This window comes from Habropoda laboriosa, unplaced genomic scaffold (assembly GCF_001263275.1).
Source record: "Habropoda laboriosa isolate 0110345459 unplaced genomic scaffold, ASM126327v1 scaffold119, whole genome shotgun sequence".
NCBI classification, from domain to species: domain Eukaryota; kingdom Metazoa; phylum Arthropoda; class Insecta; order Hymenoptera; family Apidae; genus Habropoda; species Habropoda laboriosa.
The window spans coordinates 432387-447455 of record NW_017100225.1 but is presented as its reverse complement, the minus strand read 5'-3'; the positions used below and the strand labels follow the sequence as shown (position 1 = coordinate 447455).

Sequence of the window (15069 nt, the reverse complement as noted above, 5' to 3'; positions counted from 1 at the left end):
ACGAAGAGACAAAGCGCAGAATTTTACGGCGATAGAAAGACACCGCCATAAAAATCGCTTAAGATGCAAGCACTGTGAGAAATCCCTGGTGTGCCCTCCGGTGTCTCGAGCGAGAGTAAAAAATGAACGAAGCTTTGTACGGAATTTTAATCCGTCCTTGTATTTCGCGTGCTTACGCCCATCCCTACGTACGTACTTATGTACGTACCGTGGAGAAACATCTCGAGAACACCTTTATCGACGTTCTCCGCAAAGCCAGAGCGAAGGTGGAAGGTCGTCGCAATCACCTATTGCACCGAGCATTTTTATTCTCCTACCTACGCTGGCTGTAGAAACGCTGTTCTTCTCTAAATTCACACTTTATTTATACTATATATTAGAATTTTATCACGAGACTGAAGAAGACGATACGGCACACAAAGTATATTATTTCCTATTACTCGAAAAATGTGGTTCGCGTTAACTCCCCTCTTCTCTACCTCTCCTCTTCGTTTCCAATTTCTCCGCGCCCATTTTCCCTGTGTCCTTTCTCACGCCGTCTTTTTCCCCCGTTTCCACGGACGTTTCTTCGTCGCCAGCCGTGAAACTGTCAAGGCGCTCGCGCAACTTTGTCGGCACGCTCACTATACAACTCATCACGGTGAACACCACGTCGTTGTATTTCTGTATCATTCTACACTTGATGTCTCTGATGCTAGGCAACTGGACCTGTGGAACGTACAACCATTTACCGAGGTAATTAGAAAGGAAAAGTTGCTCTCACGATTACTTCATCTGCGTCGTATTCTTCCTGCAAAACTGGTCCGATCGTGGCCACTATCCTGCGATACAGGTCCTCCACGTCCGCGCTGCTTCCCCACAGGCCCTCGGAATGCGTCCAATAAACGAGACCAGCCGCGATGCCACTCTTCAGAAGAAACAGCAGAGCTCCGCACAACTTTTGGGCAAGCGTCCTCGGTGGTGCTTTCGGCGGACAGTCGCAGAGCTACGCAGAAACGGTCGCCTCTGTCGTTTCTCTTCGCATTTTTAACAACATTTTCCCTCCCGACTTCGTTTCGAGCGTTATTCCCCGTGTGAAAGGTGTTTCGGTGCAAGGAAGAAAGATCGAGGCAGATCGTTCGGAAAGGCCGTAGTTGGAGGAAACTCCGGCGAGAGAAAACGTAGGTGGGTAGAAAGCAGGGAAGATTTCCTGCGCGTTTACGAAACCCTCGAGAATATCCGGCTCTCTATTCGTCGAGTAGACCCTAGAGCCTTCTAAACGCGACGATGCCCCCAACTCGTCAGGTCACGTACATACGTGTCCCTAACAAGTACGGGAACTCCGAACTGTCCTCCTCCATTAGAGAGCCATCGGCGTCTCTATACCTGTGTACACCGGACTGTCAGGCTAATTCCAGGTAAACGCAACTACGTATCGACTAACCAATTCCGTACAGGTGCTGTGCAGCACCACCATCCACTTGCACGTCAATATCGCACAAAGACGAGTCGAACTCACAGTGACAGGAACGCACGCGTTCGCGTGAATTAACGCCAAAGGTCTCTTGTTAACGAGTCAAGCCAGAACCCACCAAGGGAATCTCATTAACGGTAAATATGTATCCACCTCGGTCACCGCGTTTACCTCTCTCTCTCTCTCTCTCTCTCTCTCTCTCTCGATAACCAAACCACTAAGTACTCGAGGATCGGAAAAGCGACAGTCGCTTGATAAAAAACTACAGTAAATCGTTCACCTTCGGTGGACAGGTTCTCTGCATGTCTTTCCTGCTGCAAATTTTTATAGTAACAGGCCTTGGTGTCCAATAAGAAGGTCCTGTCGCGGTGGCCACGGCAGGACAGGGTTGCATTACATCGGCTTGGACAAGCTTCTGGATCCTCTTCGGTCTTATACATGTCTTTGGGTTGGAAAGGTTGATGGTCTGAGCGACACACTTGGTACCCTTCTTCATCTTACGCTCCTTTCACCGTTCCCGATCGAAGCCTTTGCCGCGAAGATACTCCTCCACCGAGACGAAGAATTATCCGGGAGAAATGGGAAGTCGAACGACAAAAGATTTTTCAATATGGACAAGGGAAGGCTTCTTCTTCCTTGTCGAGCGGGCAAAATTAAACCGTTAGAAATTTTCCGGGGAAATCTGGCCTCGTTGCTCTGGGAGAAAGGGACAATTCGAACGGTACCTTTACGAATCAAAAGGAAATTCTGGTTGGAGGAAGTTAGGAAATTTCACTTTGCATCGTATAACCTTGAACGTTACGACGTTACGAATTTATCGGCGGAAGCTGTGGTGATCGGTGAGCGAGTAGCCCTCCCTTTGTTCACCATCGAGGAATTTTGTTTGCTGGTTTGCCGGAAAGAGATGCGAAGAAATACTCAAATTTCGATCATATTTCCTGTTAATACATGTCGCGCGAATTTTGATAGGCACTTCAGAAGCAGAAACTTCAGGATCGTCCTCGCGTTCCTTCCAACGATATATCGATACGCGTTCCTACAATCGCCGCCAATTCATTCAGACAAATTGCGAGACGCGTGAAGGACGTTCTCGAAGAGAAAAACTCGCGTTCGGCGGCTCGCGCAAAGTGGAACAGGTGCGCGTGACACGCGCGAGGATAAATCTCCGCGGAAGCGTAGCTGTTCGATTCTCGTCAGCGGGATGGTGGTAGACTTGGATGGTGGAAAAGAAGAGGAAGAGGGTTTCGCAGATACGAGGCGACGTGTACGAAGAGGCCCAGCAGGCGTTACGTATGGCGGCCGTTCAGTCAAAGTTTCGCTCGCGAAATCCTCGCGTTCGGTTCTTCCTGCTTTCGCTGGAGCGGCTGATAAGAAAGAAGATATAAAGGAGGCGAGATTACAACGCCTAAGAGGGGTGAGAGAGGGAGAGACCTGCTCGGTTACTTGATGAAACGGAGTTTCCAACGAGAGCTCCGCGCCACTTTTCCGCTGCTACGTGTTGCAGCGGCAACCTCACGATTCCTTATTCATCAACGCCATTGGAAAAACTCGTGAAATTTGCATCCGACACGCTCGTACATCCTTCATGTTTATGCACCCGACCGCCACCCTCTGTCTACAGTGGTAGTGACCCTCCTAAACGCCTACTCCTTCTTTCCTCTTTTTTTTTATTATTTCTCTACACCCCGCCGTCGTTTTAATTTTTATCACGCGAATGTGTGTTCTGTGAAAAGTCGACCACGTCGAAGCGATAAGGACCGCCGTCTCGTCGTTCCACGTCGACTGGTGTCGTTTTCGCCGTTTTCACGGGAGAGGAAGTAAGGTGTACGAGCTGGAGGAGAAACGAGGTAAACTTTGAGTACTGGCGGGTGTAATAAATACGTAGAGGAGGTTAAAATAACGGGAGACGTGATTGACAATCAGGCGTGTCGGTTGGAGAAGGTGGTTTCGAGGGAGGAAATTTGTTCGTTGTCGCGAGCGGTTTGTATCTGTCGCTCTCTGGTCGCGCCATTCGAGCGACATACATCACTTTTATCGCGAGATTCCACCGGCACGATATGCTTATTAATAGACACCGGCGTCGCGGCCTTACTGCTTCACCGAAAAATATGGCCCTTGAATTTTTGATAAAAAACAGTGAAAAAGAGGGGGGAAATTACGGAAGCGGGCAGAAGAGAGAGGGAGGAGGAGGAGAAATGAAAAGGTCGATCGAGATGTGTAATGCGCGCGACTATCTTCCGCCAGGTTGAATGCGTTGGTTCGGATCGATGGGGAGAAATAAATCAAACGTTAATAAATCAACTTTAACATTCCGAGCATCTCGTTTTATGGGCGTAATGCTCGCTCGATAAAAAGAAACCGAGACGGGATCGCGTCAAATATCGTCCCGAATGGGACGAGCAGAAATTGCCGATCGATGAAACTCCCTCGATAAGCACGCCCTTTTATCTGCTTTCTCTCTTTCCTCGACGATTATGCCGTGAAACAGCGTATACCTTCCAAGTGGATTCGACCTACGCTATCCTTCGCGATAGTCGATCGTTTTTATTCGTTCGAAACAATTTTCGTTAACAGATCCAACGCTTGCTACCTTTTCGTCGCGAGATCCATCGATCTCGGAGGCGAAAGGAAACTTCTGGAAAATAATGAACCGAAATGTAAGGGTGGAAGCCTTGCCTCGCCCTTCTCCCTCGTCCTTCCCCCCGTGGAAAAGGGAAACCGTGGAAAATTCTCGGGTCGGATGCACGCTCGTCGGTCTGGAAATGTTGAGGCTGAAAAGAAGCATCGCGGTTCCCTGGCAAAAAGGTGACGTTACGGAAGGAACAGCGGTTTCTACGTTGAAGAAAAGTTGGAGATACACCGGCGAAACGGTGGTCGAATAGCTTGGCAAGAAAAGTGGAAGGGACGAAAGGGAAAAACGAGGGGAGAGAGGAGGAAAAAAAGTGGGGTGTTTCGACGTTGCTGAAGACCCGGTAATTACATCGGAAAGGGAATCAAGCCATAACTTGGCGAATAATTAATTTATAATTAAGAGAAACCGTGTAATTCACGGAATATCTCGGATAGCGTGGAACTTTTGAGAAAACTAAACCTACCAGAACTTGGATTTGCTCTTCCTCCCCCACCCCGACGCTCCGGATTCTGCTTGTGCGATCTTCCTGAAGGAGATCATCGACGGGAACGGCGGAAGCTAACGACTAATTGACACGGATAGGAGCGGAGAACGTTTTCAGTAATCGAGCACCGTTTCGCTGGATCATTTTCGTCAAACTTTTCCGGGGGGAATCCGTCGTGGTATTTCCTCGATTCGATGCAAAAAGGGAGGAGGAGAGTGAATAAAATACGAGGTAGCATTTGATAGAAACTCGTGAACCGTAGACGCTAATGCCGAGAGAAAAGTAAAACGTTTAGTAGAGATAGATGTAGCGAGAGAATGAGAGAAAGAGAGGAAGAAAAATGAGCATATAGCGTTACTACGCGGCGGGAACATAGGAGAGGATGGAAGTGGGCGATTTTCAGGCAGGTCGTTTCAGGAAAGCGTTTAAGCGATGGACTCTGAACGCGTCCAGGTGGATATTTCACCGGGAGTAAATCTGGGTGACGCGGATTAAAAGGTATATTATCGTTTGTTTGGCGCGACGGGCGAGCGTGCGCGATAAAAGAAAAAAGGAAAATACGGCCGGAAACGGGGTATTGCAAGACGATAAAGGCAGATTCACGATCGTTCCCTACGCTCGATGGTTGGACGTTAAGAAGAGCGTGTGTAGGTCATAGACCTTGTAACGAAGGTTGCCTATACATATATAGGTGATGCGGAGAGAAAGAGCGCGGTCGAGTAAGGAGAGAAGGAAGGACGAGGGAAAAGGGACCTCAGGAAACTAATTTTCGCGATATTAGTCTTACGAAATTGGTTATTGATGTTCCATTCGTCCGCCGATAATGGCGGACGGAAGCGATTCACCCGGTGAAAGGTCGTAAGTCCAGGAAGGTCGAGGATCCCCGGGTCGCTCTACCGTTCGTCCTTCTTAAAGGAATTGCTTCCTCAACGGGCGTTAAATCGACTTTCCCGACCTGCTCTTCCTGGCTTTGCGATTGACAAATATTTCGTGGTCGTCCTCCTTTTTTCCCTCGTCCTCCTTTTTACCCGGAATCTTGCTTGCTCTCTTCCTACCTTGTGCTTCCTGCACCTGGTCCAACGATTGCGCGCACTCTTGCCCTTCTGGCGTTTCGCCAACAATCCGTACCCACTACTACACATACTCCTGGCTAGCCAAGAATGCGCCGAGGAAAAGAACCGTGGAATCGATAGATTCGTCCGACGAATGTCCACGTCGAAACAACGTTTTCCTTTCCGCCACGCTCCCGCATTATCGTCCCTTTCCTTCGCGACTTGAACGCCTTCTGGTAGGCCAAGAAATTTTAGCCGGAGGAGGATCGACGGAAACGGAAGAAATATACGTCGAGAATTTATAATTCTATTTTACGGAACTGTCTATTGATAGCTTTCTCGGATCGCACTTGGCTTTCCTTCGATCTTTCATATTTAATCCTTGTCTCGCAGAAACTTCGATGTGCCATTTTACATCCAACGTGTGATCCAAAGAAAATCCAAGCTTGCTATGAATTTCCATTTGGCCTTCCTTCCTTCAAGTGTCCTTCGATCTTGCATATTTCATCCTTGTCTCGCAGAAACTTGGATACATAATTTCCCATCGAACGTGCGCTCCAAAGAACTTGGCGATGCCAGGTGACAGACCTCTAACCAATCTGTATCGCCTCTGGCAAAGGAAATATCGGAGAGAGATTGTAATCCACGGATCGAAGGACTCCGACGTTCGGCCGTTAAGTTCCCTCGGTACGGAGACGTCCCGGCGCGCGTATGATTTGCGGCGACGCCATAAATTGGAATTACTAATACGTCCTTCGTTACCGATTTCCATACAGGACGCGAACTTGCTCGTTCCAGCCAAGTAGATCCCCCGGTGGTTCTCCTCGAGTAGCGGTCTCTTGGAACCGGGCAAAATTCCATCGACCCATATTTCCCCCCTCGTTCGTATTCATACGTGTGTCGGTGGTATTCATACGGCGGCTTAAAGAGGAGGAGACGAAAGAAGTCGGCCACAGGCCGATTAGGATATCCTTGAAGCCTCGTCCCGGCGCCTCCGCGGCGAACTTTCAAAAGAACCGAGAGGGACATTGTACACGGGACCCCTTCTATTGCTGAAACTTTAAACACGTCATCGCTACTGCTCGCCGAATTAAGCCGCGTTAAGTACCACGTGACCTTCTTTCCAAGTTCCTCCAACGTTTGCGTGCCGTTCTGGACCTCTGGAGGAAAGTCAAAGAGGGAGGATTCTGGGAATAATTTACCCTTAATATGGAACTATCGACACACGAGACTCGTCGGTAAGTTTCTGCCTGGTCGACTACTTTTCCGAAACGTCCATTCCCCTCTGCCTAGTTTCCTTGCGATAAATTCACGATTCTGAGAGTTTCTTCTAGCAAGGATGAACATCCTGAAATACTTTCTTTCTTAGTCTTTTTCTGTGTCCACAACTAGTCGTCAATTTTCACTGGACTCTTCTACACAGTCGTAAGTTTTAATAAAGTTTCTCTTCTACGCAACGTCGATCCTTAACCCTTTCGCTGCTATTGGCGCTTTGAAAATTTGTTCGCACCGTGCTACGGAGCCTCTTGGCGCACTTCCGCGTTAATTCAAGCCTTAATTTCATCCTCTTCCACCTTAATTTAATAAAAGAAATTTCAAGTCACGACCCTCTGTCGACGCACTCGTGAAAAAAAGTATACTTTATTACACCAACGACATTGCAGAATGTAATAGAATGAAAAATGGTAGATCTACCGACGAACGGATTTGCAACTCGTTAAACAGAGGCACAGAAGAAAGCGGCGAAAAGGAAAGTATAAATGTCCAGTGGACAAAGAGAAATGGAGTGCAACGTCGAATTAAGTTATCCTGATTTCCCTTACGTACGCCGTTAGCAACGCTTTATTTACAGTGCGTGCGATAAACGTGCGATACCTCGAGACGAAAGTCATATTTCGCGGAGGAAGATTAATCGACGAGGTAGTTTCGCCGGACATGGTGGTAAATAAGGTGTTGGAATCGTGGTCGTGATCCGGAACGATAACAGAACAGAAAGGGAGGGATAGAGGGAAAAGAAACGAAGCCTATGAAAAAGGCGACAGTGGTGGCCGGTCTGGTGGAGGTGGTGATTTTGAAAGTTAAATTTACGGCAATATCCAGGGCAAAGTACGCGATAGTAGGCCATTACAAAGTTATAATAGTATAGCAACACTCTTACGATGTTCGCCGCTTCGACTAGGCGCGGCGTTTTGACTTTAAAATGAAATAGTCGGGCTCGGGTTGAACGCGCGCGTCCACCCTATACACACCCCCTCGAGAAACATGGTAAAACGTATACAACGAGAGATATCTCATGGTCGACCGTTATACTCGTACAAAGTGGAACGTTTTTCCCGTAAGCCGAGCTCTCCACTCGAGTAAGGGTAATTCCTAATGGTCCGTGTAACGTGAACTTTACTCGACTAAAACGACTGCCAAACTGATGTCCACCGACCATCGAGGTTCTAATTGTCGGCGTGACTCTGCCTCGGGGACCAATTCTTCGCAAATCTGAAACGCTCGAGTCGTGCTTAAGGTCTCCAACTTGTTGCCTGCCTGCCTTACTGCATTCTCCACGTCTCCGTACAAAGATCATTCTTCGTTTCGTCCGCGAGATCTTGTGCTCTCCGAATCGTTACAAAAAGCGAAAGACCGTATCGCGGTGGAACAGTGGCGAAACGAACTTGACGAACTGGTAAACAATTACGTTTCTGACTTGGAAAGTTGGATTTTTAGAGAGAAAGGTGTATCGCTAATCTCGCCACACCTGATAGACACTGTTTAAGCTCGAACGCGAATTGGTATCGCTGCGCTCCCGACAAATTAATCCCGGAAGGGCAAAATTCTAATCGTTGGTGTGGTGATGGTGAAATGACGTTGCTCTTGGTCAGAATGTTTTTGGACTCGTGTATTTTGTGGTAGTGGCGGAGAGAAGGAATCGAAAAATGCAGATATGTGATTGGATATTAGGAGACTGGTGGAAGGAGAACGTGAGGGTGGAGGTGGTTTGCAAAAGTTGAAACCATTTGGGGAAAGGGACAGGAAACACGACCAGGATGCGACTTGAACTGCTTTATGGTAGGGAAGGAATTTGTCTAGGAAGACGGCTGGAAAGGACTGTTTATTAGTTTATGACTCTTTACTGGCTTCCCGATGTACTTTCTTCGTTTAATCGACGATGCACGCGTTAGGACAACGAAACTGAATTCGAACGCTTGGTAAACTTTCGTTTCTGGTTGACGGCGAAAGCCCGCGCGGCGTTAACTGGAAACAGAGCCTCGTAAAAAACAGAAACTCGGTTGGAGATATCTCCGTCCGATCGCTGAAAAATGCCCGAGCGCTGTTTCCTGTCGTTGATAAATCCTAAGATTTCAGACGCGAACGAAATGGAAAAATATGGAAGAAAAAGAAGGACGAAGGATGAATGGATACGCGTACCGATGGAAATGCGGAGAGTTGCCGGAGGAACCGGGGAATTCGAAGGCTGGCTGGTTTTCCACGGGAGAAACGACCGGTAATGACAAAGCGGCAAACAAAACGAAATATTTTGGCGAGAAACCGTGGAAAAGTGGTGACTGGGCGTACTTGAAACGACGTTCAAGGGACCAGCAAATTCATCTCGCTGTTGCGAAACTCGGTCGTTCCGCGAGTTAGTCCGCGGACGAGGACACGAAACGAGATTTAAAAGTTCTAATGAAGTGCATCCGGAGTGGCTCGCGTGCACGTGCAACGCTTCAACGCGGATCTCCCTCTTCTCTCTTTTTTTCCCCCTGTTTTTTCGTTTTATTTATTCTATTTTGCTAGCGCGAATCGCGGAAAAATATCTGTTTCGAGTGGACGTCGCGCCGCGCCGCGGCAGAGCGAGGGAATACTTGATGATCATCCTGTTTGAACGGTCAGAAGTGTGTGCACTCGAGAGCAAGTTGCGTGAATTTTTTACTAATACGGAAAATATTCGGTTCATTCGAAAAACCTGCAAATTTGTATTCGCTACCGTATGGAGAGGGAACGAAGCCCTTTCTTTCTTTCCTTTCGTCGCGTTGAAACTGTTGGAAAGTGTACGATGTTGTGCACTTTGGTCTCCGAGATGACGACGAATTTTCAAAGATAAAGAGGAGAGACGGTCGGGTTAGATGTCGTCTCCAAGTTAACGACCGTATCCACGCGGCGGAGGCGGGAAAAAGGCGAGGCCTGGGAGAGGATCCTTTGAAGCGGCAAGGGTGAAAAAAGGAGAGTCGCCCCTCTGAAATAGTGATAGCAACATGAAATATATACACACGTCTGCGGTAGGTCGCGGAGCTAGGAAGGAGATATTCATTTCACGCGTGCCTGCGTGTAAATGCGAAGGTACATTTAGGCCCGTATATCATCCCTTTCGAAGGACTTTAAATCAGACCGAGGGGGGAGGCTGAATAACCCACCGATTCGAGCTTCCCCGGAGATACACGGAATTTCAAATGAAAATGTGCGGCTGCTCCTCGAACCTTTGATATAGTCTGGGAACCACGAGGTTTTTCCCTGTCAGTGGTGCTTTTTTTTCGCTCTTGCTCTCTCTTTTTTCCCCGGACTTTCGCGAGATTAACGATCGACTTTAATGGACGATCGATGATCCCGTCTCGACGTATTCGATCGACATTTGCGGTATTGTTGTGTTAGGTCTGTTTTCGAATTGAAAGGAAGTGATACGTTTATTAATATTTACCGTACTGTGGAACGACTCGTCTTTGGATCTTGACATCACATTATCGGACAGGACTTTCTGGTAGACTTAATCTTATTATTGTAGGAAAAAAAGGAAGAAAATGCCTATTCGCGCTCTTCTGTTTGACGTTCTATCCCGCTCCCACACGCTCACTCTCTTCCACGCGCAGCAGAACGCGTCTCGAACTGTCGCCGAAACTTCTCGAATCCCACATTATTATTATTTTATTATAAACGGGATTGTGAGAAAATCCGCCCCGATGACGGTGAAGCGAGCATCTTGAAGCCAGGCCCAGCGCTTTCGGTTTTTCCCTGGGTCTGTTCGCGTAGGGGTGGTCCTCACTCTTCCCGAGACCTTCAGTGTATACCAGAGCTGCTTAACTTCTTGCTCACGAGCAAATTTCCCCTCCCGAGGTTCGATCTTCTATGCGACTGAGATGCGGCACGGCGGGAGGACGCCAGCGACAGTTTTTTGAGTGTGTAACATAAACAAAAGGAGGACTCCTTCTCGCGAGAAGGAAGGGAGGAAAACGAAGAGAAGAGGCAGCTTTTGCACGGCCGATTGCATTAATTACACCGAACGAATCCAATTAAATCCAGGAGCATCGTGAGTCCCACAGAGGCACACCGAGCGTCCACCGCCATTTTGTGGTCGAGCATGGAACGAGGGGGACAGGGTTGGTAGAGGCGGAGAGGTAGAGGTCCAGGGTATAGGATGGAGGGCTTAAAAATATGATTTTAATACCAGTGCTCCGGGGGTCGCCGTATATCACGCTTTTGTCCGCCTACTATTGTCTCTACGCCGAACCCACACCCTCTCAAAACCACCACCCCCTCCTCCTTCTCTTCTAACCCCTTCCTACGCCATCCACCTCCGACCCAGTCCCCTTTAACCGGACCTACAACCTCCTCCACCCATTCCCCGCTGTCTCCTGTCGTCCTTATGCGACGTTTTGACGTGTCGCGCGTGTGCATCAGCCGAAACGGGAGTAATCGACAGTTTTCTGTACTTAACCCTTTGCGCTCCTTTGTCGAGTGTGACTCGACGTGAATTTTATTCACAGGTACTCCTGCGCCGAGTCACACTCGACATTTTTAAGGTGCCAGTTTAGCCCTTGTGTCGATCACCGGAATTGTCGTCTACTTTGTCGTCCAATTTTAGTAGTTCTCCGATAAGAAAATTCTAAACTTGAGGCAAACACAAAATGTGCGGAATAACGATCTGGCCGGATATTTCAATCTTTCACCTGGAAGATGAAATATTTTAAGTGAGAATTATGCTAAAGGGTACCCGGTTATTCACATAAGGGTTAAATATGTATTATATTTCGCAATATTTTTTTTATACATAGATAAGCAACGTTACATGTATATTGCCCTCTTTTTGTAACAGAAGTGTCCAATTGCAGAAAAGTGTCATATACGTGTAACGATGCAATTCTTCACTTTGCTTCCTATCGACCAATTATCCTTTGAAGTACTTTTTAAGTGAGACACTTAAAACAATGCCAAGTTATTGGAAATGGAAACAGAATTGAGAAGGGTTTACTCCTTGCTACAGTATTTTCTGTAGGCCTGGTAGTCGCACTCGGTCAGTTATTGCCTGAAAAACGTGTAAATTTTATTCGAAAGAGTTTGTTTAAGCTGTTTTTCCACCCCGTTTCTGGTGGCAAAGGGTCCACGGGGAGTTTAGAAGGTGAAAACGCCTTGCCGGGAATTTACCGGGATTCGAGTGCAAAGAGTTAACACTTTGTGGGGGTATACAAGGGATTATTTTCGATGAAAATTCGGGATCGTTCGCTTTCTCTCGTTATAGGGTGTTTGAGTTTGATAAAATTAAAGCGCGATAAGGGGTAATAGGTAAAGTGTCGAGAGATCGTATGTGGAGGCGTTGGTCTGAATCAGAGAGAATTGTTTTAGATAATTAGCACAGATCTCTGTGGACGAATGACGAGTTTCGATGAAGTTCTTGGAATTCGTCGATAAGATACGTATACACGGTTCCTGCGACCCTTGTTGACTCGAGGACTCGAAGCGAGAGAAAGACAGTTCGGTAGCGTCGCGCAAACACTCATCCGTGCTCAGGATCGCTGTAAGAGTTTGACGTAGAGTGTCTTTTCCAATAGTTAACTTCGTAATCGATATTAACTGCCTATCAGACTCTATACTTCCGCTGTTACTATATTTAGTAATAAACGACCTATTCAAACTTCAATATACAGATTAATTTAGTGCCTGAACACGTCAAAGACAATTTTAACATGCAAAATAATCTCAATTACTCTCAGTGACAATATTTCCGTTTATAGAGTAACCGACAAATTTCCTCTCCGAAAAAATACCGCCGTTTTGATTGGATAAGGGCGTCAAGACTTTACGAAGAATGGCGAAAAATTAATTTCGTGCCTAAAAACATCAAAGACAATTTTAATATGCAAAATAACCTCGATTATTCTGGATAACCATTTTTCTACTTATGAAGTAACCGACAAGTTTCCTCACCGAAAGAATACCGCCATTTTGATTGAATAAGGCTTTACGAAGAAATGCGAAAAATTAATTTCGTGCCTAAAAACGTGAAAGACAATTGTAATATGCAAAATAATCTGAATTATTCTCGATGACAATTTTTCCACTTATCGAATAACCTAGAAATTTCCTCTCCGAAAAATACCGCCATTTTGATTGGATAAGGTCCTCAAGACCTTGGAAAGAAAGGCGAACCAAATTAATTTCCACATCTAATATTAATACCAGAAACGAAAAGAGAGAAAAAAGGAGAAATAAGGAGGAAGAGGACCAATCGTAGATACAAGGTGTCTCGCGTGACGCGAAGAAAAGAAATCGATGAGACGGTTCTCGCGAGATGGAAACGGACGATGGCCCAGCAGCAGGGGTTGCCTGCGGTACAGGGGTTGAGAGAGGTCGGGCCGCGCTGGACGACGGGTAATTTGTTCATTTCATTATAATGGGCTTCCGTGTTCTCGCTTTTATACGACGCGCAAAGGCATCCGAACGAGCGATAAATAATATTAGCCGGCTCGGAACGTTTTATTTGTATTAATTGAGAGCGCCATAACTTTCCTCCTCGTTTATGTTCCTATCCGACATCCCTCCGTCCCTTTGTTCCCACGCTTACACGCTCTCCATTCTCCTATTCCACTCGATTCAAGGATCCTCTTGCTCTTGTTCATTTCGTCCCGTTGCCGCGACAGAAAGATGATCGATACCACCTTCTCTGTATTGTAGAAACGAGGAGGGGCCGAATCAGAGGGCCAACAGCCGCAACACATTTTTAATCTCGAGTCGTTGTTGAAAAAAAGCGGCGATAATCAAAGTGTTAATTTAGACGCACTTTGATATTCCCGAGCAGATTTAATTCTCAGCCTGCCTTTGTTTCGCCAACGACTACGCCGGCGGTATTTTCCATCAGGAGAAATAAAAGAAGAGACACGAAACACCCGGCAGAAAGCAATATAACAAAAGAGATCCAGGGAAAACCACAGTTGAACGAGCACAGAACCTTTGGAATCTCTTTGCGCCGCGGCATTAAGTTCCCTTGGAAATGAATGAAAGTTACATCCGCGACTTTCTAAATTCCTCCGGCGCGCCACCAACGCGAACGAACCTTGGCAAAAGCAATCTTTTTGCGCGCGGCGGCCTTCGCTTTTTCGCGTTGGACCGTCGTCGTTTCTCCTCCGCTGCCGCAGTCGTGGAAAAGATTAACTCGTTGCTCCTTTCTTTTACGCGAGAACGATAAGGGAGCGGGAGAGGCGCGCTAGCTGGGAAAACTTTCGTTCGACCAGACCGGCAACATTTTAATTAATTAAGATGCCGGAGACGTACAATGGAAGGATCGCAAACCTACCTTTTCCGCGTAATCTCTTCGCGACGATCGGTTAAACAGACCGAGGATAGAAGATAGTAGAAACTGTTGCACGTGAAAGAGAGACGAAATCGCGATCCCTTTATGTCCTTTTCGCCGCGGTAAGACAAGCGATCGATAATAACGCGTCTACCTTCCGCTTCATATTAGCATATTTCTTCTGAGATCTGGCAAATTAAGCGAAACAACAGCTGGACGGACTGGGACAATTTGCGAAATGAGTTGAAACAGCCCGATGGTGACAGAGGATCAAAGCTTGGTGTGCTTTTCCGTATCATCTTTTTCCACTGATCCTGTCCGACTGGAGAGGGGGCGAAAACTCGTAGGACAAAGTGCAAAGGGCATATTGAAGGGAGGGGCACGAATCACCGTGCGTTACGCTGTTTGACAGCACAAAAGTTCGAGTCTCTGGAAATTGCGGGCGAAAAGCGCGTTCCGGAAGCTGGGGTGAAAAACCGTGAAGGGTGACAGAGATAAAAAGGGCCAATGGAAAACTGGTTTTCACCTGCGACATCCTAGCAGATTGATGCAAAAGTTGCGTACGACATTTGTTTAAACGTCTCTTTTCGTATCTCTCTTTCTCCGTTCGAATGCGATCCAATCGGAATATTGCACCGGTGAGGAAGTCGAGCTCGTTTAGCTCGAGAGAGGAGAAATTCGTAGTTGGTTATTACGATAAATAAGCTAACATTCCGAGGGAAGAATTTGTAAGGCAAACATTTGATCAGGGAACTCGTTAAATTTGATGAATCACGGGGCAACCAGGGCAACGAATGGAGAGACCGCGATAAGGAATTGGAGAATTTCGGAGTCACGTATTGCTTTAACACCAGGCTTGGTCGAGGTGATAAAAAACCAACCATCCGTGAGGCAATCTCGCCT

At 47.0% G+C, this 15069-nt stretch overlaps 1 protein-coding gene across 1 annotated transcript; it reads right to left on the bottom strand.

Moving 5' to 3' along the window:
• Positions 1–459: 459 nt before the first annotated feature.
• On the bottom strand, positions 460–1949 carry LOC108571153. The gene is made up of 3 exons (XM_017933132.1): positions 1734–1949; positions 770–985; positions 460–708 (listed from the first exon to the last, which is right to left on the bottom strand). Exons 1-3 carry the CDS (start codon positions 1947–1949, stop codon positions 460–462), a joined length of 681 nt encoding a protein of 226 aa, XP_017788621.1.
• Between the last annotated feature and the right edge of the window lie 13120 nt (positions 1950–15069).